At 37.3% G+C, this 25,837-nt stretch overlaps 1 protein-coding gene and 1 non-coding gene across 3 annotated transcripts; one reads left to right on the top strand and one right to left on the bottom strand.

Annotated features, from left to right (window-relative positions):
- Window positions 1-633: 633 nt before the first annotated feature.
- On the bottom strand, window positions 634-25,837 carry LOC121967725 (kanadaptin-like). 2 transcript variants are annotated; one of them, XM_042518128.1, is made up of 13 exons: window positions 25,363-25,837; window positions 24,595-24,680; window positions 23,925-24,001; window positions 22,702-22,757; window positions 13,113-13,161; window positions 12,314-12,463; window positions 12,097-12,192; window positions 9,145-9,258; window positions 8,915-9,045; window positions 4,584-4,831; window positions 1,367-2,146; window positions 1,221-1,291; window positions 634-1,151 (listed from the first exon to the last, which is right to left on the bottom strand). In XM_042518128.1, exons 1-12 carry the CDS (start codon window positions 25,725-25,727, stop codon window positions 1,242-1,244), a joined length of 2,202 nt encoding a protein of 733 aa, XP_042374062.1. In that variant the 5' UTR covers window positions 25,728-25,837; the 3' UTR covers window positions 634-1,151; window positions 1,221-1,241. The 2 variants fall into 2 exon arrangements, with proteins under 2 accessions (XP_042374062.1, XP_042374061.1); XM_042518127.1 differs by having other exon boundaries at window positions 634-1,291.
- LOC121968855 lies at window positions 18,935-19,053 on the top strand. Its single transcript, XR_006108383.1, has one exon. It is a non-coding gene; the product is annotated as a 5S ribosomal RNA (ribosomal RNA).

The raw sequence follows: 25,837 nt of genomic DNA, 5'->3' as shown, positions 1-25,837 counted from the left end.
TTTATATTTTTCAATGTGTAGAAAAAAATATGATCAATGAAAAATATTTGGTCCTAAGTTTTTTCTAAGTAAAATATTTTTTTAAAAAAAAATAAATGATGGTTCATTTTCATACCTCATCCAAAAACCTTTCACTAATAAATCTCTATGCACTCTTGGAATTTTGCCTAAAAATCGACTCGATCAATTGGGGTGACATCAATTGCTGAGTTGATTATAAACTCTTGCTCGGAATTAAATCAATGATTATTGACTCACAATAACTGGACTAAGATTATTCAAAACAATTCTTGATTACCCATTAAAAGATAGCCTATGAAAGTGTTGATTGTGTCTTCTTCACTCATTGTTATATATATTCTAATAACCAAAGTGACTGAAAAAACACGATCCAATGGTTTGCAAGAGCTTCTACGAGCTAAAACTCTTGGAAGTAATTCTGTATAAGCTTTTCTTCGAATGATTTGTTCACCTTCTGTATTTAGAATTCCTACTGAGATTTTAATACATCAATCACGCCAAAGGAGTTTGGAGCAACGGAGGAGGAATAGAAATATGTTCCAGAGTAGATTCAATGCCTCAAGCACCAAGCAAAAGTGCTCCTGTCCTTTTGTGGACAGTTACACTGCCACATGACTCCAACTTTAGATTGGATTTAACCACTGGATAATGATATTACAAGTGTTCAGCCAAAAACGGCCAGAGTAACTGGAACTTCGTAATGCTGTAAGGCAGTGTATGACCTGAGAACTGGCATATATACACAGCTAATTAGCATCGCTAACTTCAGCCTTAAGAAAACGTTGTAAAATCAAGTGTCCTAGCTCAAAGCAACTGAAGAATTTGCATATCAAAACACAGTAAATCGCATAAAAAGAAAGCATTGTTGAAGGCTCTGCTTTTTGTAATATTTTTTAACTTGGTCTTCATTGTAGCTGCAACTCATGCAGATGTCTCAGCAGTAAAATATGGCATTTCATGTGGTACTTGCATTGACTTCAATTGCATACAGCGCCCAGTAACAACATTGGAGGTGATAGGAGAAATAGACGTTCGCACGTAACCGGTCATGATTGCCAGTACTATAAGAGGAATACCATGGAAGTTAGCCCCAAATAGCATTCAGGAGGAAGTTATCACACAACTCATTCCCGCATGATTTCAATCTCATTAGACTTGGGAAGAACAGAACAAGGTTAACGAAGATCATCAAGCATTACTTTTTGCAACAACACCATAAACTAATAGCCCAGACGATCATTAAGTGAGGTGCGTCCATCCCCCGTTTGTCCTGTTCAAAGTGTTATTATCTTAGAAACTTGAATTGATAAAGAACAAAATGCAGTCTAGGAACTGAAAACATTACCCTCAGGTGGTACCCATGCTTCATATTCTGGTTTGCCTCCAAGAAAATCAGGTCTTGAGGGACCAAGAACGCGCTTCTGCTTTGAACTATCTTTTCCTCTATCCCTGCTTTTGGATTTTTTGCTTTCACGTTCTTCTTCCTCTAAAGCAGACAAACCACGCTTGTGCTTAAGTAGCAGAGCTATAGCATCTACAGCAGAGGCTTCAGCATCAGATGAAACTGACACTTCCGCTTCAGAATTTATACCACCAACTGCTTTGGTCTCATGGACAGACTTGCCTTTCCGTATAATTAGACCAGAAGCTGCCCCTTTAATATCTGACCCACTGTTCACAGGCTTTAGAGCTTTGTTCCTATCTCCGTAGTCTACAAAATTATCCAACTCATTCTCATCTAACTGAGTTTCCAGAACCATATTCTCTTCTGGCAGTTCCCTGGTGGCACCAAGCCACTGTGGTTTTAAGGCAGTATACACAGGTTTGCTGGAATTTGTGTCCTCAGTGATCTCAGTGGCTTCTGTATGTTCCTTTTGTTTTGTAATGGAAGAGTCTTCAGTGACAGAACCCACAGGAAGTGAAGGTAGACTGCCTTGCTTTTGCTCAGGTTTTGGTGGCTTAGGAACACTAGGAGTGGTTTTGGGTTTTGGTGCTTCTGCTATGAGAACCCTTTTACGAGAAGCTTCTCCCATTGGATCAGCAATCTTCAGCAGATATGTTGTTTTGTCCAGCTCAGCTTGAAGGTCTGATAGTTCATTTTGAATTTTTTGGATTCTGTCGTGCACTATCACATGAGAAAAAAATGTTAAGAATCAAGATTTTGTTTCATAATGTTCATGTTTATCTAACAAAAAGTCCACTGTGCAATATAATAACACAAGTGAATTCAAAGATAATGGTAAGATTTAACAACTCAAAAGAGGTAGTTTATGCTTCCTATATATACATATAATTAACCCTTAGCAGAACCCTCTTATCATGAGCCCTTAGCTGCTAGCAGCCTCAATCCAAATCATATTCTTCTCCTTCTCGCTGTTGTCTGCTATTCATTCCAGGTCTGAATACACTTATCTTCCTCTCTAGCTCCATATGTCCCATCTGCACAAGTAACCTTCCATGCAAGAACTCCCTTTGGTGTTGATTTCATTAGCCTGCGATGACCATCCTTGCATCATAATCAGCCTGATACCTCCTCCCAGCCATGCCAGCAACTTCTGCCTTTGTTGCAAACTAGTTAAGTTTTCACTATGCCAGATCTGCAACAACCACTAGGCAATCATCTTCCTGGCATTCACTACCCATGGCTGCTGCACAGACCAGTAACCTTTATTGCATGCTCAAGATTCAAATCCATGAGTAGTCGAAGAGGATGGATGAGTGCCCCTCTTCCAAATGCAGCCCTTCATACAAATCCTCTCTCAGCTCTATGGATGTCTTCGCTGTAGCTTACAGCAATCTTTAGCTGCAGGACGTGGCTACAAGGGATTGCAACTCAATGGCCTCCCTTCATCCATCCTCTTATATAATTCAGGCTTCTTCCTCACAGTTCCGCAAAGCCTTAATTCAAATGTACGCCTAAGCAAGATTGAAGTCACCCATCACCATTCTCATATCTGCTAATCAGCGTCCAATCTACGATGGCTGTTGTTTCTTGCTCTCCGCGCCACTTAAAAAGAGGAACTAATCGTCATGCTCCCTCTAATGCAGTTAATGGGGAACCCAAGTGCATGTCTATGTCGCACGACTGGTGGACCCTGCCTGAAATGAGCTGTGACCAAGCTGACATTGGATTGGGCTAGGCACTGCCTGCAAGCTGAGTTTGACTTGCTATTTTTATATGAAATTATTAATTATTAATATTTTTAATAATATCAAAAAAATGTCATTTTTTTATTAGTATTTAGTCTTTTTATTATTTTTTCAAGAATTTAAAATTTTTAATTTTAAAAATTGGTCTGATGGGCAATGATAGTGTTGGGACCAACATGTCACCCACAGGCTCAAGCTAGGTCATCCCTTGTGGCGCCCGTGCTTTTACACTCCAACTCCAACTGCTATTGCCTCAACCTTCCCACCATTTCATTTCCCTTTCACTGCATCTTGTTCTAATATTAACCACCTGAACAAAGAAACATCATATTCTTAGATTGCTATTTCCCGAAAACAATCCGGCGATTAGGGATGTAAATGAACCAAACGGTTCGCGAGCTATTCAGAGCTCGATTCGGTAAAAAGCTCGTTCGAGTTCGTTCGTTTATCTTATCGAGCCGAGCTCGAGCTCGATTTCGAGCTCGACAGTTTTATCGAGCCGAGCTCGAGCTTAAGGATATTCGGCTCATGAGCTCGCGAACATGTTCGTTTATAGGCTTGCGAGCCAAAAAAACGAGCCTTAAACCGAGCCAAAAAACGAGCTTTAAAACGAGCCAAAAAAACGAGCTCTAAGACAAGTTTTAAAATGAGCCAAAAAACGAGCTCTAAAACAAGCCAAAAATGAGCTCTAAACGAGCCCGAAAACGAGCCCGAGCTCGCTTAACGAGTTAGGCTCGTTAACTTTGATAATCGAGCTAATAGCGAGTCGAGCTCGAACTGTTCGCGAGCTTGATAATTCTAAAACGAGCCGAGCTCGAGCCTTGTGATAAAAACTCGATTCGAGCTCGAGTCGAGCTCGAGCCCGAATATAACTTAAACGAGCTGAGCTCGAGCCTAATACTGTTCGGCTCGGTTCGGCTCGTTTACATCCCTATCAGCGATGTTAACTATCTCCAGTGAAGACTTATTTCTTGTTCTATGGTATTCATATTTCCTCCAAGCCCCTCAAGTTTTTTCCTTTACCCCAATCTATTATGTGCTATTGTATAGCTGCTTTAGGGAGAGGCTCACTCAAGAGATTAGTTATTGAGATATCCCTTCTCATTTCACTTCATCCATTCTCTCTTTAACATCATTGACTATATGCTGATCTAAAGCGAGGGGTCACCATAGCTTTGTTTCAACTGTTATTTGATGAAAAGTCAAAATGATTTCAACAAAAAAATATCTGAAGTAAAATAACATTTGAAAACATGGACATAGACTATGAAAAACAAAATCACGTCATTCAGCAAAACAATATAGCAGTAGAAGAATTCATTCTGAGCTTGAGCAATTGAAAATTAAGAATGCTTCAAATTATATTAAGATATCTTGAAACTATCTTCAATCATGCATGATAAGAAACTCACCAAGCTGTGATGATAGTCCAGACATATAAAGGTCAAGGTCATCTTCACGTTCAGTGCTTTGTTCAGAGGTAGTAGCCTCCTTTTCTTTTTCTTCTTTTAAAAGCAGGGACTTCATTTCCTCAATTTGTTTGATAATTGTTACTCTTCTCTCAAGAAGAGAATCAGCTGTTACTGTTTCAACTGACTGCTGTCCACCAGGTTTTCGAACAGAAGGCTTCTTTGTCCGATCATAGAAGTCATCGTCATCACTGAAAGAAACAGGCTAAATTAGCTTACAGTAGTACTATACAAGTTAGCAGGCAACCAGAGAAGAAATTGTTGAATGATTAGTTCTAAGAACAAATATTCAATTATTATTATTATTATTATTATTATTATTATTATTATTATTATTATTTTGCATTAATATCAATGGCAAGATAACATTGCAATATCAAATGCCCATTTATGTCTAGTTCCATTTTTGTGGGAATCAGACTAAAGCCCATCAAAGTAACATACAATAAGTATTATTTGCCTCGTAGGTAGTTTTACCAAGTAGGAGCAACAAACAGTGACAATGAGTTACTAATTTTAAGGGAAAGTATTCCTAATAGGATACCCTACGTAGCCTCCAGGCCCTCTACTATCTATTTATAAGTTATTACAAAACAAGCCCACTACATAATTACATGAATCTATAGCATTTTCCCTTCAAATATATTATAAATTCCAACTTATTACAAATATATTCAAGACCAACAAATCAACTAATTGATCATTAGAACTAACAAAAGAAGTGGCCATCTCATTAGATTGCATCAATGCTTTGTCCTCTCATGAAATATAAAATTTGAGGCTATATACATCGTAGAGGTTCATATCCTATTTTAGTGATCAGATGCTTAATTCAAATGAGATCACATGTTGCCACGGTGATTACTCTACATTCTCTCTTTGTGTTTGACCTTGTCACCACAGTCTCCATCTTACTTTTACAAATAAGGTTACCTCCTAGGAGAACACAATAACTAGATGTATATCATCCATCTTTAGGGAAGTTGTCCATCTACATTGGAATACCGTACAATCTGAAGATGATCTAGATAGCGAAATAAGATCATTTTTCAAGTAACATAGAATCCACAGTTGCTATCTGATGGTCATGATATGTTCTCTCTGTAAACTGATGCGTCCATCTGCTCACATGATGAATGAGCAAACTCAAGAAATTTTGACAGCTCTAGTACTAAGGTGCTCCAACTGCCCCTATACTGTAAACCAAACACAAATATCCACAACACAAGAGGCATAATTTCTTCCATTGAAGTTGATAGTTGTAATGGTCGTGGACCCTGAAATGGAGGAAATGATCCCAATAAGAGGCATTGAGGAGGTTGAAGAAGAGTCTGACATCTCTGAAATCTTCCTCAACAACAAAGCTGCAGATTGGGGCTGGAAGAGGGATTGTCTGTTGTGCAAGTGAGAGAGTAGAGGAGGGAAGAGGTTGTTCAAGTGGTGCCCATGAGAAATTACACCTAAAATCAAAATTCTCTGAACCAAAACAGAAGCAAATTTCCCCTTCTGTAGCAAGTTGAATAAAGTGTGGCAGCAACTGAACAACTGAGACATGTAGGAACTGATCAATTTCTCCACCACTAATTTGAAAAAAAAAAAATCATAATATTATAGCAGATTTTTTCGAAGATGGAGGTTTAATTTCCACTGTAGCAAAATGCCAATTGGATCCTGCTTTTCAATTGTTGTGCAGTGTTCCGATTGGGAGATGGAGAAAAGTGGCAGACAAGGTCCACGTAGTGAGAGTTACAACTGAGTGGTAGCAAATGTAGGAGATCATAGGGCGCCATGACATGGGAGGTTGCAGCAAGCACTGTGTCACAGCAGATGTTGCAGCACAGGAGGGTTGTGGTCATGGGCGGAGCTTACATAGCACACTGGGCAGACAAAATAAAGTTAGCATCTTCTATTTTAGTATTGTTCGTCTTTTTACCATCTTATTGAATATTCAACTGTAGAAGGAGATGTTTCAGGAACTACCAAACCATTTTATTTTCATGCATTCTGTTCATTTTTAATAAATCATTTGTATCAGGATGGAACTATGCATTCTGTTCATTTTTAATAAATCATTTGTATCAGGATGGCACTTCTGAATAGCGTTGTTTGTTATCCATCGTTGTGCAATTCCGAACTTTAGATTACTTGAAGAGAGAGAGAAAGGGGAAAAGGGCATAGGAGATGGGACTGTAAGTTATGGCATGGACATGGGCAGAGCTTACCCAGACAAAATAAAAATATATATATTATTAGTTAGTTCCAACCCTTTGTCCACAGGACTGATGGGCTCAGTTTTTTTTTTTTTTTTGCTTACGTTTGAGAGTTTCTAGAGTTCTATGCCATCGATTTCTCTCCTGTGTTGTGTTCTATGTGCCATTTTTTGTCATGGGCAAATGCCTAGATGTTGTCCTCCTAAAGCGGCTGACCGTCGAGGAGTTCACTATCCACTGTCCACTCTGCGATCACAGGTAGTTGTTGTTGCTGCTAGTTCGATTTTTATGTCACATCTTCATTCTTTTGTTTCGTTTTAGATTCATTTGCTTGAATCGGTTTTCAGGTTCAAAGGACGTAGACAGAGCCTAGTTAACGACAGTCGACATAAAAAAAAAAAATTAAAAACCCTTCCTATGCGCAGACTGAAACCTTGAACTAAGGTTAGTTTTCCTTTTCCTTCTTTTGGTAGTGTCGTTATTTAGATTTTGAGCCAATAGTATATGATGCTTTAGAATTTCTTTTGGTTACTACTTTTACTTGAGGAATGAAATTTGGGATGAAAAGATTATTTATTTCATATGCCATTGATTCATGGCTTTAGGGTTTTTGGTGTTTGTTTGGATTGTTAGTTCATTTTTAGTTCATTTTTTGCTTATTTTTATTAGGAAATCACTATATCTACAATGCATAGATTTTTTAAAAGAAAAAGATCCCGAACCAAAAGAACAAAACAATAGAGATGTTACGAGTTGAAGAATTTGATTTTCACAACAACCGACAAATCCTAGGCTAAACACTCCAATTTGTACTTATAGGGATCAAGTTCGAAGGACATATTTGCAAAAAGGTCCATGTTAACCTTGCTATAAATTCCCAAAATGAAAATTTGGAGTAAGCCAATTTAGATGGTTCAATCCATCATGGTTTAAGTAATTTGGTGATCGGTTGGAATATAGTATAGAAAAAGATGTCACGTATTGTTTGTATATTAAGACTCGAAAAGAACAATTGTAAGGTAATTATTTTGGGATGCTTTATGATTATAAAAAAAAATTGCTTTATTAATTATATTATATTGTTGTCTACTGAACCAAGATCCTAGCTCCGCCACTGGTTGTGGCAGGCATCATGATGCAGGAGTTCACAACACAACATATGTGAATAGGATGTGGACAAAGTCATGGAGAGGAGACGACATTGTAAATGGTGCAAATTGAGGATGTGAACACTAGCTAAGTTACACGGAGATGTGAGGCTGAGATCATATGAATGCATTGGTGATCAACGTGTGATGGGTTACACAAAGAAGGATGGCTCCAATACCATGTTAGAATACCCTAGATAGCCAAATAAGGCATTACAAATACACTCATAATTACATATGGATTCTAACACAAACAAATCTTATTGCAATTTATGTGATGCTTGCAAAAGGGAACTCTTTAAAATCATTGGTTCAATAAGAACAAAAAAGTGAAAGTAGCAATAGGAAATTTATGGCAAAACTACACACATGAACTAAGTACCACTATAATAATGATTGTCAAGGTAATCAAATATCAGCCATCTAGAATGTCCATATGATCCATCGGTGTACACAAGTTCGACTATAGTTGTCATTTAAAACGAGAAAAAAGCAGTATGTCCTAGTCTCTGTTTGAACTATGTCCTGACCATCAGAAGTATCAGTGTTTACTGACCCAAAGTAAGAAAATTTGATGCCTCATAACAAAAGGACACTCAATAACTGTTTGGGGGTAAATGAGATGAATATTGCTTTCCATATTTTACTCAAAGACACTCATGATTGACTTATAACCATTTCATGATTTTTGTAGGTAAAGCATTTCAGAGATAGGCTGAAATCACCTGATGCTGTAGTCAATGGGTCATCCATACTGCATATTTAGTATTATACATAATGGTCTGAGCATGGACTACTATCAATAATGGATGGAGATTTTAAATTTGTAAATAATTAGCTACCAAATCAATATGTTGCTTGAAATTCAAACTAAACGAAGTGGAAAAAGAACTGATACGCCTTGGATCATGGATACCTCAACACTTCATCTTCATCTTCAATGTTCTTATCCTTTGTACCATGTGCTACCTTTCTGGATCGAGCTCCTACACTTTCTTGGATACTTTCATTCAGTGTCTCCTCTAAGTTCTCCAGTTCCTCCATGATCTGAGACAAAATATGCAAGATCTAGTAATTTGCCCAAAATAAAAATCTTATTTGAAATATAAAGACAGTCCAGAAAACTTTAAAAAAAAATAGCATTACCTGAGATATTCTTTGTTCATTCCGACCTATCTGTGTTTGCTGACCTTGAGTTAAGCCACCTTGTGCAATGTCTTTTGCTCGTATGGCATCAATTTCTTTTTTCATGTTAGCAACCTGTTCATAATAGAGGTTCAAAGAGTTACTATGTGCTGTGGCAAGTATAAAGTCAACCGAATGATATTAAGTCAATAGAAAATCGAAAAGGCATGGGTACACACCACAAATGGAGCAAGTAAATACAGAAAATAGCAATTGTCCAAAACATTTCAAGGGACACTCACTGTCCAATTTGAGCAAAACTATCTATAGTATTAATATCATTGGTGAAATTTCAAGGCTCATCAAGAGTCAAGACTTAGCAGGTTGGAGGACTTCCCGGACATGCTATGCCTCTCACTGTTTTTTTACCTTTTATTCTGGTTTTTGGGTTCTTAATAAATATCTATACTATCTATATTAACTACAGTGTCTTAACCCAAAAGAAATACCAACTACCATAAAAGCTCAAAAATCAAGCTCCTCAAAACCTTATGCTTTCTGTCGTTTCCAGAGCTGTCCTTTCTGTTGCTCTGGCTCCAGATCTCAACTTTTTATAGTTCCAGTCCCCTTGCGGAATTATCTCCTCCAATGCTAATGTGACTCCATGGTCGTCCCCCAACAAACACCAGCAGCTAGCCATGGATGGGCAGTTCAAGGATGATTTTAAATAATATTAAAGGGCAAAATGCCAAGGCCAACTTATATGTATTGCCCATCTTGTAAATTCAGTTTGTTTTTTAGCAATAAATTCAAATTTGCACTGTCTGAGACCAGTAAAGATTCTGTTTGAGAGCAGTATAAACCATCATTATTCATATAAGAACTTAAAGTATATATATAAATAAATCATATAGCATAAATATGATTAATTAGTTTTTAACTGTTACTATTAGACATGAAAGTACAATACTAATTTACTCAAATTTAACTGTACATTAATTACTCTTATAAAAGCTTACGAAGATATAAATATTAAAATAAATTATTATTAAAACAGCTAAGAATTTGAAATATTAATATTAATGGATGTAATTGATATGCAATTACAACATAATTATGGACAACAATTAATAAAAACCCATAATTATATTGACCCCTATTGGTTACATTATTACAAAATATATAAGATTAATATATTAAATTTATAAGTTATAACTTAATTAAGCATACTTTCCAACTAGGACAACTCACTGTGCAAACCCATCCCCTTCCCCTTAACTGATGCCATTGGCCCTCCCTCACCACTATCACCACTAGCCTATGCAGCCCACAAGGTCAGCTCCCTCCTCAATGACGATATAAAAACCACAATGCTTCAACCACCTACCTCATCTCTCTGTATCAATCTCAGCAAATCTGAAGAATGACTCTCATCTTTGTGTAACTTCCTTCACCCATTGATGTAGTTACAGAATCTTTTTTTGTGTTTATCTGTTGTTGTCGTCTACTTTGTTACGAACAAGCCAAATTCAGTGATTTTTTTTAAGCATCTAAACCTGCAAACAAGCTGTTCGATACAATGCCTTGCAAGCACATCAACAATTGGGCCCTCATAATCTGGAATTGTAGTGACAGAGGGAAGTTCAGCATGGCATTGCCATATTTTAGGATGACGGAAGAACAAAGAATCTCCTCGGACGAAATTGCTACTCTACCATTTTGTCAGCTGTGGCACAATGTGGTCAGTAGCAGAATGGGTAATTAGAATGGTATTTTTTTTTTTTGCTCTTCTATTAGGTCTTTTCTTCTTCTTTCCTTTCTCTTTATGTAATTGATGCAATAGATGGAAAGAAACGTTATCATCTTTCCGTTCCCCTCTCACACTTGAAAACAATCAAAATTTTACCCTATTTCCTTCCTTTCCCTTCCATGAATCCATTGTTTCTTTTTTCTCTAATTCCTTTTGTTCTCCTTTCAACACAGGTAAACATGCCTTAAATATGGCCTACCAAGTATAGTGTCACGACGGTTTTTCTTCATGCATGACCAACTACAAAGGGAGAACTGAAAAAGAGAGGTGCAAGGAATATGCACAACTCAGTGGACAGTGGACAGTGGACAGTGGACGACAGCATTAGGCAAGCAGAATGTTTAACAGAAAACTTTACATGATTAGAATGGATCATCATCGTGGTATCAGGGCATGTTCAAAGATGCTAATGCAAGATAAAAACTGCATGCTGATCTGGAGGTCCAGTTGTAAGAACATTAGAGAGAATTTTTGGCATGGCGACTACTGATTCCAATTATCTCATGAAGGTGGCATAGAAACTCTCAAAGACCAATGAGCAACAGATAGTAAGAGAATAAGGAGGCAGCATGATCAGATAAACTATACTCTAGCAAGCATCTGTATTTTTTCAAAAAGTTTACCGTCCAATTCTTTAAGAAAACTACTTGATAACTTTAAACAAAAATTCAACGCTAAATAAAGTTGTACACCTTCAATTCCCTTATGAAATGGTTAAGGTAACCTGAGATTTATATCTAACAAGGGGAACAGAAAAAATAGCTAAATCTTCTAGCAATTTTAAGACAAAGACTAAAATTATACAAAAAGGCTATAGTTGATTTAAATAGTCCAATTCCTTGATCCTATGTAGTGGCTTCCTATATAAAACTCTGCCAATCATTGACAACAAGTCTGAACAAAAAATATAGCTTCACTTTCAATATAGAGAAACAAATAACCATTTTTCCCATTTCTATATAGCTCTTTTTTGAGTACCACACCCGTCAAGCCAAAAAAGTCTATCCATAAGAAGTCAGTTGTCACATAGAATTGAAAGAGACAACTGAAATAAATGGACTGTGAACTGAAGCACTCCATAAGGAATGATATCTGTAAAAACAACCTTCAAGCAAAGAATTAAGGTCAACCAAGAGTACCGGAGTGGGAACATGAGAATTTACCTTCTCCATCCTTTTAATAATTTTGCTGCGTGTTTTTTCCTGTCTCTCAGTAAGCTGTCCATTGTAAGTTTGCCATGTTATTTCATCTGCACCATCCTATAATATACACAAAAGTATCAGAATAGCAAAGCAGTTCATGGCAAACATATACATGGAAGGATGACGACATAAAAACAGAGGTATTTTAAAGGAAAGAAGGTTCAAGAAAATTGGCAACCTCTATATCCTCTTCAATAGCATCCTCCTGCAAACCCCATGAGATACCACTGGCAAGAGATGCATCAACTCTTGCCCGTACTAGTGAAGCTTCACAATCAAGCATCTCTTCTCGTATTTTGGCATTCCGTAGTTTCTCCAAATCACCCTCCTCCTCATTGGAAAGTTAATCAGTAAGTTCCAAGAAAGTTTCAGAGGAGAAAAAAATTGATATGAACAACACAAAAGCAAAATACAATAAATTTGCAAGCATTTTATTTAGTGGCTCGGGCAACCATGACATTTGAGAGCATCAGAAAAAGAAAACTTTCATAAATCACATGCAAATGTTTTCTGCATTGAAAGACAAATCCTATCACATCAATGCAGGATAAATTAGGTAATTCATACGTGTGACTACAGTCTTGGATTTTGATGCCTTCATTATGATTCCAGTACATGAAAATGGTTGATTTCAGAAGAAGAAAATAGTTCGTGGTTTTAGCAAAATACTAGTTTGGACTTATTTGCACAAAGGAGTAGCATATACAAAACCATGTATTTTTCTAAGTCAGTAAACTGTGGAGTATGGTACATGTTCCACCAATATTTAAGTAACAAAATTCAGTTCATTCAAAGATTTTAAAGTAGCATGCCTCTGAGGGAAAAGCTCCAGCAAACAACAAAAGAGAGCTTCTACAAGCAATGTACTCTGACAATATTTATCATGCTGTCTTTGATGGTTTATTTAAAACAAAGTTCCACAAAGGATATCAAGCAACCAATTGCAATGTATAAGAGGAATATGATCACTGTCTTACTGGTGGCATCAACTCAGTTGGTCCTTGGAAAATATACAACCGTGACGACCTGCGAAAAAAGTAGAGATCACAAAATTCAACAACTTCAAATAGATTTTTAACAGAATATCAAATTAAATCAATTTTTTTAACCTACTCTGTTCAAGATCAACCTTCTAATTCATTAATAAAAAAATATTAAGAAAACATCCAGTAAATCATTACCTGATTGCATGTGCAATTCTAGCAAACACTACCATAGAACTTGGTAATGGAGAGCTGATATTTACAAATAAAATCTTTAACATGTATGGCAAAAGACATTATGCTTCTAATAAAATGGATGAAGTGTATGGATCCCAGGGAACACAGCAAATATAACACAAGACAGTAAGTGCAATGCAAATGCCTTAGACAAATTTGGTCAAATTAGAGTGAAGATAAATGAAATCAGAATGAAATTTAATTGTATCAGGCTGGTTTTGGAAGCTTCATGTAATCATACAAGAGGAAGAGAGAATTTTTGTCGCTCGCTTGTATCCAACACTGAATTTAGAATTTAGAGCCTCATCACAACTTGAGATTTACCACTAGACTGAGGATAGCTAAATCAACTTGCTACCACAAATTAGACTCATAGCTTCACTCATCTCTCTAACTCATTATAGATTACAGAGGTTATTATGGATAGACAGAACACAGTGATAACAGTGTACCAACAGTAATCATAAAGCTAGCCTTTCTTTAAATAAAACATGATTCAGATCTAATTCAGGGTTGCATTAAATCATATAGCTCGGATTTTATTATATTATGTATTATTGACAAAACTTAGGAAGGCATAATATGCTTATTTCTTGAAATTTCTAAACATCCATTATAATCACATTTATGAATAATTTTATTTATCTTTTTTTTTAGAGGAAAATTGTAACTTTTATTAGAGGAAAACATTAAATTACAATATCTCCATCCAAGCAGGAAAATTCCCACCCTCCAAACAAGCAGAGAAGGGGAAGAAGAAGCAAAACTAGTAATATTATGCGCCACAAAATTTGTGGATCTTCTGACATGTTGTAAGTTTATAGCTTGTGCCACATCCATAAATCTTTGAATTAGTCATATACAAGACCCTATATAATGAAGGTACTCATCAACCCCCGTGACTACTTGCGCAGCGATTAATGAGTCAGAAACAACTCGGAATCTTCGCAGTCCTCGCGAGAAGGCAAACCTCACCCCTTCATGGATGGCCATGAGTTCACCCTGATGATGGTGCTGGAATGCTCATCCCAAAAGCATAATGTTTACTTCCTTGAGACTCTCGCCACCCCTCCCACTCCATATTTGTTCAGCCTTTCATTTACACACATCAACTTCCACTTGCAGAGTGCTCGATGTCGAGGTCATCCCAGATGGAGGCTCTGGTTGATTCGAGATAGTGGGCTCGGATTGTAATTTCATTCTAGACTCCTATTAATCACACAACAGGCTATCACATCAACTCAAGTTGTGTCTTAGCTCTTTCCCGTCATTCCCAAATATGGTTTCCATTCGATATTGCCAGATGCCCCATGTACAAGTGGTCAGCCTCTCAAAAGTTGCTTTGTCTATATTGGCTTAGATCCAGAGGCAGTCATCTAAGGTGTTGGCTTGGAGGGTGGACACAATATTCCAGAGGTTGGTTTTCTTCCAACATTCCTTTACGAAAGCACAGAGGAATAGTGCATGAATTGTACCATCTCGGTGAAAACCACACGGTAGGCATGATTCCAAGCATGTCACATGATGTTGTTTCAAATTAGCTGAAGCGGGGATAATATCATTCGATAAGCGCCACTAAAAAATATGGATTTTAGGAGGTATGTTTAGGCTCTATATGAACTTCCACAATGCTCCCAATGAATAAGTCAATTGGTTTTCGGGTGGTGATAGTATATTACACGTTGCCTTAGAACCCCCACCCCTTTTACAACCCCTTGCTATCAAATCTCCAAAATCTAGTGTCCGACTCATCAGATGAAAGTAGGGGAATTTTTAAAATTTGTTTAGAATAGTATGGAGCAAACTTTGACCCTTTGGTCCTCCGTTATCCATGTTGGCATTCCGGTAGCCACTTGTCCTTCAATATCCTTGCTATTTTCCAATCCCCAATACGCCAGAGCAACCCCTTATCCAGCAGCTCCCAACCTAGAGCAGTGAGCGCCAAACGAAGGAAGGATTATTTCCTAGAGGAGCATTCATTACATCCATGTGCTTAAAGTATCGTGCCTTGAAAACATGAGATAACAAAGATTGTGGCTGCCGAATCATCCTCCAAATTTACTTAGCTAGTAGCGCCTAATTGAATGGGATGAGTCACCGAAATCCCAGTCCACTCAAATTCTTCGACACACAAAGTTTGTCCCATTGCTCCCAGTGCATGTGCTTTTTACCATTATCCATTCCCCACCAAAAGTTCGCACACTCCATTTCACTCTCCTCGCATACTGATCATGGTATACGAAAACATGACATTGCCTAGGTTGGGATAGCTTGCAAAACTGATTTGATCTAAACCTCCTTGCCGCCCAGAAAATTTTGTGCCCTCAACTTTTTATTTGTTTCAAGACCCTCTCTTTAAGGTAGGAAAATTGCATTCTTTTACTCCGCATTAAGAACGTCGATAAGCCCAGATAAACTTCATGACCTTAGACTACTGGTATTGTGAATATCATTTTGATCGCTTCAATAGGGACTGTAGAGGTATTCGAACTAAAAGACAATGCTGACTTTTCAAAGTTTATCAACTGACCAGATGCGATCTCATATTTCTTCAAGAAATCCCTTATTTTGGAGCTATCTTGGACCTTTGCCTTGAAGAAGATAAGGCTATCATCGACGAAGAAAAGGTGCGAGATTGGTGGGCAAGACATAGCGATCCAAACTCCTTGAAATTCATTGCTTGTCTCCATATCTGTGAGCATAGTGGATAAATCCTGTGTACAAATCACAAATAGGTATGGAGATAAGGGGTCTCCTTGACGAATACCTCACTGTGGCCAGATTGAGCCTAAGACTTCATTGTTCAAGATAAAGCTGTAATTTACTGAAGTCACGCAGTTCATGATCTTATCGATCCACATTGGTGCAAACCTGAGCCGGGACATCATTGCTTTCAAGAATGACCATTCAATTCAATCATAAGCCTTGCTCATATCAAGTTCGATCATATTCCAACCTGTCTCAACCACAGAGCTACAGACCTCCAAGCCTACTACATCTTTTGAGTTCCAAAAGAAGAGGTTTATGGTTCGAACTATAAAATTCAAGTGACTGAATCCGAGCTGTCGAATAAAGCATCCTCCATTCAAAGGTACCAATGAATATGCCAAGTCTTTCGAAGATGAGATTATTTCCACCACTACGATTGGTCCATGTGAAGAACTCCCCTTCACAAGCTAGATCTTGGAGAGAGCAAACCCTAGAACCTCTCGAAAAGAACTCATGTGTCAATGAGCATGGAGTCCCACTAGTTTTTTCACTGTCAAAACACACCTCGTTAAAGTCACCTCCTACCAGCCACGGCAAGTCCCAGAGATTTTCCATACTACATAACCTTTGTAAGAGGGTCCACAAGTCTCTTCATCGATTACTATCTGGGTGCCCATAGAAATCTATGAATCTCCAATTGTTCTCACCCTCACTAACACAACAATCAATATGTCCTGGAGAATAAGATTTTACTGCCATGGTTAGCGAGTTCCTCCACAGAAGTAATAGACCTCCGCTTTTACCCAGGCGGCCTACAGAGAAACAACCCTCAAAACCAAGTAGATACTTCCTGTTCCTATTCTGATATTCCTTTAGTTTTGTTTCCAACACAAAAAAAAGGTGGATTTCTTTTTAACGATCAAGCGTTGAAGTTCCCATAATGCTCGCTGGTTCCCAAGCCCTTGAGCATTCCAAACAATACAACTCATGGTGATCGGCGGGGCTGTAACACAGCCAACGCCGGTATATCAATGCAGTTTTGAACCAAATTGTCTACGGCTTGCTTTTTCTTTGAGGGACTTTGCACTTCAGTATCATCTTTATTAGTCTAGGCTAGCGCTCTCTTGGCATCACGCATCACCAAATCCTCGCTTATTATTGGTTTGTTGCTTTGCTTAAGACGGGCTCCGCACTTCCACTGGTGTGGGCTGCATTTGTGGGATTCCAATTGTTCCTTACCCTTGTCAGGGGATCTAACCTGTTGAGAAGAACCAAAGATGAATACCTTATCTTTTGCATCCTCTTGCTTGCAACCATCGTGTTCGTTATTGTGTGGCCAATGTCCTCTCGCTGCTTCAGAATCCATGTTAATGCTAGCGTGCTACCTTTAGACTGACCTGTGTTTGAGCCCGTTTCTGTATTTCCGGGATTCTTGGTTGCTTCTTTCGTACCATCTACTTCACTTGGCTCGGTGCTCGAGTTGTTAGGGTTAGCTACCTCCATTTGTGTGGATCGTCATTAATAGTGTGAGAAGAGGCACGCATCCATGCCATGTAGGCTAAAGTATATTTATCAACAAAGGAATCCTCACGGACTTTGGCATTGTGTCCAACCCGACCACATGCATAGCAGAAATCTGGGAGACGTTCATAGACAAAAAGGGCCATGACATTTTCTATTCCCTCCCCAACTCCCACGCTGACTCCCTTCAGAAGAGGCGTGGTAATATTGAGACTGATTCTTACTCTTGCAAATCGGCCAATGAAATTGCCACCCTCTCCTGAATCAATCTCCTCGATATCTCCAAGTTGGGAACCAATATGGTGCATCACATTTGCATTCATGAATTCCACAGGGATATTGTGACACTGAACCCAAAAGGATGTCTTATCAAAGTCATGGTTGCATGGCGCAACAAATCTCTCTAGTTCTTTAAATATTACCAAGTTGTTAAAGAAATTCCATGACCCTTCTCTTTGTATTCGTTTCCGATCCGTGGCTGATTTGAAATTTGAAACAAAGATGTTAGGGCCAACAATGTCTATCTCCACTCGATGTAGGGTTTGCAGAAGGCGTGACATATGTTGTTTAAAGGTGTCTCTGTTGACAGCCTTCACCGACATAACTTTAGCCACGAGACAGTTCCCAATCCTATCGGCACCAATCTTTAGTTCCTCCTCTTTCAGTTGTAGTTTCTGGCATGGTATTATATGCGATAGTTTCATCTCTGCAATCAAGCATGCCATCTCATCAGGATTCATGATATTAGTAATAAACCTACACTCAGATCCCAAGAAGCAGGATCGGGTGATGATCTTACACGGGGCAAGAAGACGGCTCTCACTAGCTCTCCACTGAAACCCTAGGTCTCCACGATAACCCTAAGAGAGAAAGGAGAAGAACAAAATCACTCTAATTTTATTTATCTTTTATCATCTCATTTATTAAATAATTTTTATTTATCTGTCTTTATCTTTTGTTCTGATTTCTTATTGATAATTTAGAAGATATTTCATCTCCTTTATGAAATAATTATCTCTTTTTTTCGGATTTCTTAATGATAATTTAGAACATAATGAGACATAATATGCATATTCTTTAAGGTTTTTTAACATTTTTTTTATCACATTTATGAAAAAAAAAAAAATTCATCTCAGTTATGAAATAATTTTACTTTCTCTTTTCTTTCCTACATATTCTAATTTCACTGATTCTACCATGTCCAATACAATGATTTTTTAGATTTTTTAAATACTAATGTGCATTGTAAAACGAGGAGAAATTGTAAATACTATCGTGTATTAATCTAAATTAGAAAATATGAGGCAATACATGTATTGGTTAGAATTTATTCTACTGTCAGATATAACGGGTGCGATCATACCAGCACTAATGCACCGGATCCCATCAGAACTCCGAAGTTAAGCGTGCTTGGACGAGAGCAGTACTAGGATGGGTGACCCCCTGGGAAGTCCTCGTGTTGCACCTATTTTTATTTTAACTCCGCCCATGATGACCGGCCATGGCCGGTCCCGAGCCCGGATAAAGGAGGAGGGTTGCGTTAGGTTGTCAGCCAACGTCAAACTATGGCAAATATTCAATGAATGAATCCATTAAACTATTGTGCTAATGCTAGGTTGTTCCTCGGAAGGAACGCGTTGCAAGGTCCGATTGTAACGTCTCGGCAAGGACCGCTACATCTCCAGAACTCGGGTGTAGTGATAAATATGCAAGAGTTCGCGTTACAGGGTCCGACTGTAACGTCTCAGCAAGGACCGCTACATCTCCATGAGAACTTGGGTGTAGTGTTAAATAGGCAAAAGTTCTCACACCATAGGTTAGATAAGAACAAATATAATAGGAGAACTAATAATATAAGATTTGGAACATGGAATATAGGAACTCTCACCGGTAAATCAATGGAGGTAGTAGATATGATGATTAGGAGAAAAATGAGTATTTTGTGTGTACAAGAGACAAAATGGATAGGCGAGAAGGCAAAGATGATAGAGAACTCGGGTTTTAAGTTATGGTACACTGGAAAGAGTAAAGCAAGAAATGGAGTGAGTATCATTGTAGATAGTTTGTTAAAGGATGAAGTTGTAGGAGTAGTTAGAAAAGGGGGTAGAATTATAGCCCTTAAGATAATAGTGGCGAAAGAAACTATGAACATAATTAGCGTATATGCACCACAAGTAGGATTAGATGAAGCTACCAAATCAAAGTTTTGGGAGGACTTAGATGAAATATTACAAAATATTCCACCAAATGAAATGATTTTAATAGGAGGTGATCTAAATGGGTATGTCAGAGTGAAAAATGAGGAATATGAGAGAGTACATGGGAGTTATGGGTTTGGAACGAAGAATGAGGAAGGGAAAACTATATTAGATTTTGCGATAGCATATGACCTTATATTAGCTAATACGTTTTTTAAGAAAAGAGAAGAATACTTAGTCACATTAAAAAGTGGAAATAATAAATCACAAATTGATTTTCTTATGGTTAGGAAGAAGGATAGAAAGATTTGTAAAGATTACAAAGTCATCCATGGAGAAAGCTTAACTACCTAGCATAGGTTAATAGTTTTGGATGTACGCCTCAAACATAATAATAATAGAAAGAAAATATATATGACTTCTAGAATTAAGTGGTGGAAGTTAAAGGATGGGAAGCAAAATATATTTAAGAAGAAGGTAGAAATACAAGCATTATGTGAAATATACGGTGACTTTAATATGACATGGGGTAAGATGGTATCAAAGTTGAAAATAGTAGCTAAGAGTGTACTCGGTGAGTCAAAGGGACATGCACCACTAAATAATGAATCTTGGTGGTGGAATGAGAAAATACAAGAGAAAGTGAAGGAAAAACGAATAGCTTATAAGGAATTATATATTTGTAAGAACGAGAAAAACTTAAAAAAATATACAATAGCCAAGAAAGAAGCTAAGAAAGTAGTGAGTGAAGCAAAAAATGAAACTTTTGAACGGTTATATCAAAAATTGGATACAAAAGAAGGGGAAGAGACATTTATAGAATAGCTAAAGTGAGAGAAAGGAAAACAAGAGATCTTAGCCCAATAAAATGTATTAAAGATGAATGTAATAGGGTATTAGTAAATGATGGAGAAATAAAAGAGCGGTGGAAGAGATATTTTTATCAACTTTTTAATGAAGGTTTAGGTGACCAACTTAACTTAGGTAATTTAATTAGGTCAAATGAGCATAGAAATTTTAATTTTTATCGTAGAATTCAAACTTCAGAAGTAAAACAAACTTTAAATGAGATGCACAATGGAAAAGTCGTTGGACCAGATGATATTCCGATAGAGATATGGAAGTGCTTAGGGAAACAAGGTATTGAATGGCTTACAAAATTATTTAACATGATATTGAAAACGAAAAGAATGTCTGATCAATGAGGATAAGTACTCTAATTCCCTTATATAAGAACAAGGGAGACATACAAAATTGTGCAAACTATAGGGGTATTAAACTAATGAGTCATACTATGAAACTTTGGGAAAAAGTAATAGAAAAAAGATTAAGGAAGGAGACCACAGTGACAGAAAATCAATTTGGGTTCATGCCTGAAAGGTCGACAATAGAAGTTATACATCTCCTTAGACAATTAATTGAAAAATATCGGGAGCAAAAACAAGATCTACACATGGTAATCATTAACTTAGAAAAAGCTTATGATAGAGTCCCAAGAGAAATTATATGGAGAATTTTAGAAAAGAGAGGTGTTAGCATAACATATATTGAACTAATTAAGGATATGTATGAGGAGGTAACGACCAAAATAAAGACTTCAGGCGGAGTAACTGAAGCATTTCCAATAAAGATAGGGTTACATCAAGGATTAGCCCTAAGCCCCTAAGTCCCTATCTTTTTACACTAATTATAGACGAATTCACTGCGCACATTCAAGACATAGTACCGTGGTGCTTGTTGTTTGCAAATGATATTATTTTGGTAGATGAGACATATGAAGGAGTAAATGCTAAGCTAGAATCTTGGAGGGAAACACTAGAAGGGAAAGGTTTTAAGCTTAGTAGATTAAAGACAGAATATATGGAATTTAAGTTTAGCAATATTAGAAGTAATGAAACAATTGTTAAGATAGGAGAGGATGAGTTGCCTGGAACCGAGAGATTTAAATATTTAGGATCATTTTTACAAAATGATGGAGAGAGATGTCTTACATAAAATACAAGCAGGATGAGTGAAATGGAGGAGAGCGTCGGTGTTTTATGTGATCGTAAAGTACCTCTTAAACTTAAAAGGAAGTTCTATAAAATGACAGCTAGACTGTTATGTTATATGGAGTTGAATGTTAGGTTATGACTCGAGCACATGAGCATAAGATGAGAGTTGCAGAGATGAGGATGTTAAGGTGGATGTGTGGACATACGAAGATGGACAAAATAAGGAATGAGAGCATTAGAGAGAAAGTCGGAGTTGCATCTATTGAGGACAAACTCCGAGAGACACGTTTAAGATGGTACGGGCATGTACTTAGACGACCAATAAATGCTCCAGTTAGGCGATGTGAAACTATGATAAACATGCATATCAAACGAGGAAGAGGAAGACCAAAAAAGACTTGGTTAGCAACAATAAAATAAGATAAAATTTATTTAAATATAGATGATGATATAATAGAAGATAGAGTTCAATGGCATAAAAGGATTCATACCGCCAACCCCACCTAGTGGGAAAAGGCTTAGTTGTTGTTGTTGTTGTGTCAGATACAACAGATCCAGACACTTATGCTGATTTTGACAACCATGGTATGGACATACTTTATACAGGTTCTAGCACGGGTTAGTGTTAAGAATAAACAATTAGAATGGCAATATTTCCAGAGACCATTGCAAAATACTACCATGTATTGCTAGATCATACAAGATGAACCTTGCCATTACCTACCATAGTAATTCTTTTTTTCTACAACTGTAACAATGCATATGTATATATGTCTGCACTCACACTTTAATGAACATATTTATGTCTAAATTCTTCAGAGGAAAATTGCCCAAAAATCTACAACCATGAAGGACATCAAAGGACAGATAGCAATCATGATGACTTTGAAAAACATCAGAACATACATTACTAAAACAACTTACAAACCAAATCGGAGAACATCGCCAACATGCACTCCTGTGTAGACTTTTTTCTTTATCTGCAAAATCAATATAGCTTGAATATAATATTGTGAACAGGAAATGATAATTCTGAGTACATGGAGCATAATACAAAGTATATTCCTGTTGTTAATTTCCAAAAAACAACACTTAAACATAATATTATTTGAGTATTTATTTTCAAGGTTTTAAGAAAAATAGAAGGTATAAAACCCTAGATACAACTAATGATTACAACCAAACACTCCTACTGTGCTTGGCGTTAGAAGTTATGTTTTATCCTCATGATTCACCACATGATATAGATCAAAGTGCAGGGATTGGTATTGTAACAAGAAGAAATTGCAACTAGGCAATTCTTTTGTCCTCTTAGAGCACAAGACCATATGGCAATTTTCAAACTTGAGTCACCATTCTTTTAAGGTTGGAAGCCTTTTTCTTGGCAACTAATGGTTTAACTACTAAAAGTTGTGTTTTATCCTCATGATTCAACACGTGATATAGATCAAAGTGCAGGGATTGGTATTGTAACAACAAGAAATTGCAACTAGGCAATTCTTTTGTCCTCTTAGAGCACAGATTATATGGCAATTTTCAAACTTGAGTCGCCATTCTTTTAAGGTTGGAAGCTTATTTCTTGCAACTAATGGTCTAACTACTTAAGCATAGTTCTCAAGGTTCTATATTCATGATTCACAGTGTGCAATGTAACATCATTATATATATATAATATTCTAAAAAATAGCTAAAGCTCATCGGAAATTAAATCCAATCCATATTAGCTCACTAAAATTAAACTCAACCAATTATATAAATGAAAGAAAAGATGAATCCTCCATTGCAAGCTAGAAGTGGAGGGTGGAAGCAGGTGGAATCCCAGTGTCAATAGGAACATAGGAGACGTATTGCAACAAGGAGACTCAAACTCGATAATGAGATGAAGAGTGAGGAGAACAATTGTTGCCACATCAAGACTCAAATGTCATAATGTGGGTGGAACAGACAATGATTAAGTTCTATCACATCAAAGATGTCTATCCTTCCTCTTTTCAAATAGCATTGTCGTCGCCTTCCTCCCCATATATCTAGTCACATCATCAAGAGTTGAAGTAGTGTTCATGGGTAAATTTTGCTTTACAACTTAGGCATTTATAAATTAGAAAAATAATCAAAATATTATCATATGGGAGTCAAACAAATAGCACCTGGACTTTGTTGACAAATGTCCCATGTGTACTACCAAGATCGTAGAGCAAAACTTCATCCTTCTTAAACTGCAAAACTGGAAGGCATATAAAGAATAAGGGAACAGGAGCCAGAAATATTTAAATGATTTAAGTCGAGGAATCTGTAAGTTCTAGGTATTGGTCATATGCCCAACAAGAGTAGGTAGACAAAACATTCAGTTTTGAGCAGTTAATATGCACACTAAAGCCAACTTCCCTTGATGTCCAGCATCAATTGGTAAAAGCCACACAACTAAAGAATCTAACTTTTTTGGGTTTGTCTCTAACATTGTTTTTGCCTGTGGGGGCCGGGGTTTGGTCTTACATAAGTAGCCCTCGCCTCCTATTTCTCACTCATTCAGCCTCTAACTCCATTGACAATTTCTAGTCTCTTGAAACCCAATGAAATTTTTTACTAAAAAATTGCATATACAGAAGGTTCTTTCAACACAAGGGATGATTTTATTTTATACCAAACCATAATATTAGTACATTAATATGTGAAAAAGCATTCCCAAATACTAGCATTTCTAAGTAAATTATTTAGGACTCTTTAACACATTCATAATATGCAGTATCTATTTGCAGATAAATCTAAGTATAAATTGATTATGCATGCAGCAATACCAAAAATCTATATGTTACAAACCTGCGTGGAACCGGGAAATTGTTGGATGTTCCAGCACAAAATCACATAGATCAACACGTCCAAACATATATGCCCCTTTTTGAGACCTAGAACATAAGCGATTGTCGACAAAATCAGCTTTTGCGCCTTAAGTAACTAGAGCAGTGAACAGCATATGCATTCAATATCATTATCCTTAAGATCATATAAAAGTTGAAATCAGAAACCACGAAAACAGTATGGCTAATTCAAGCCATCAACCGTTTAAGGAGCGTAGAGAACAATATTATTTATAACATTAACATGTGATTCATAACCTGATTGTTAATTGGCTCCATTTTCCAACCCTGATAGCAATATTTTTATGCTTTTGAAAATTTATTAGTCTACAACCATATAAATCACTTGTTACGGTCATTGCTGATTTACACACACACCACACATATAGTCAATCGTAAGTCTCCATCTCTAAATCAAGAATCAAAGTTTTTCATATAAACTTCTATACCTCGATAAGTTAGGGCTATAGAGTTGCAAGCATATTTGATGGAAACTAGAAAAGATAAGATTACAATCAGTATTTTTCTTGGGTTAAACTTAGATTTAAATGAAATTTTAAAATACAGAACCTACACCTTACAGCTACAAGGAAGCAAAAGAAGAAAATATTTCATTGTCCATAGAACAAATGGAGGAAGAAACCTTTACAGACAAATCAAAAAAAATACCTGGTGCACTAAAAACAGAGAAGATTTTGCATTGAGGAAATGTAAAAGGGATAAAACTCACACGTCCAGTTGCTCGATGATGATACCATCCTTAAGGACCTCAAGGAGGAAAGGGTGCCCAGGAGGTTCGCTCCACGTCGGGATCGAGTAAGGAACGGGTAGTTTGTCGCTTTGAGATCCGAAGGAGCAAGAGGAAGAAACACTAGGGCTCGGTTTCTCAACAATCTTCACTTCAGGCCCGGTACCAGTGGTCTCCGAAGAAGAGATGGGGTTTGCTTCAGATTCCGGAACGGCGGACTCCGCTGCGCAAGCTCCCTCCTGATTCGCACTGAACTGCGAGTGCTGGGCAAGAGGAGGCTCGCCATTAGAGTTCTCGAGGGTAGGGTTTGGGTTTCGAGGAGGGGGAGGACCCATGGGAACCTTCATGACTCCGGAGAAATTCGAGACGAAAGGGACCAAGCGAGCGAACAAAACGAAGCGGCGACGCCGGAGAGGAAGCGAGGACCAGGGTTGGAGAAAGAACCGAGCGTACCTGA

Source organism: Zingiber officinale, chromosome 3B, assembly GCF_018446385.1.
Source record: "Zingiber officinale cultivar Zhangliang chromosome 3B, Zo_v1.1, whole genome shotgun sequence".
NCBI classification, from domain to species: Eukaryota; Viridiplantae; Streptophyta; class Magnoliopsida; order Zingiberales; family Zingiberaceae; genus Zingiber; species Zingiber officinale.
The sequence above is the reverse complement of the archived record's forward strand: the minus strand, read 5'-3'. Positions and strand labels throughout refer to the sequence as shown.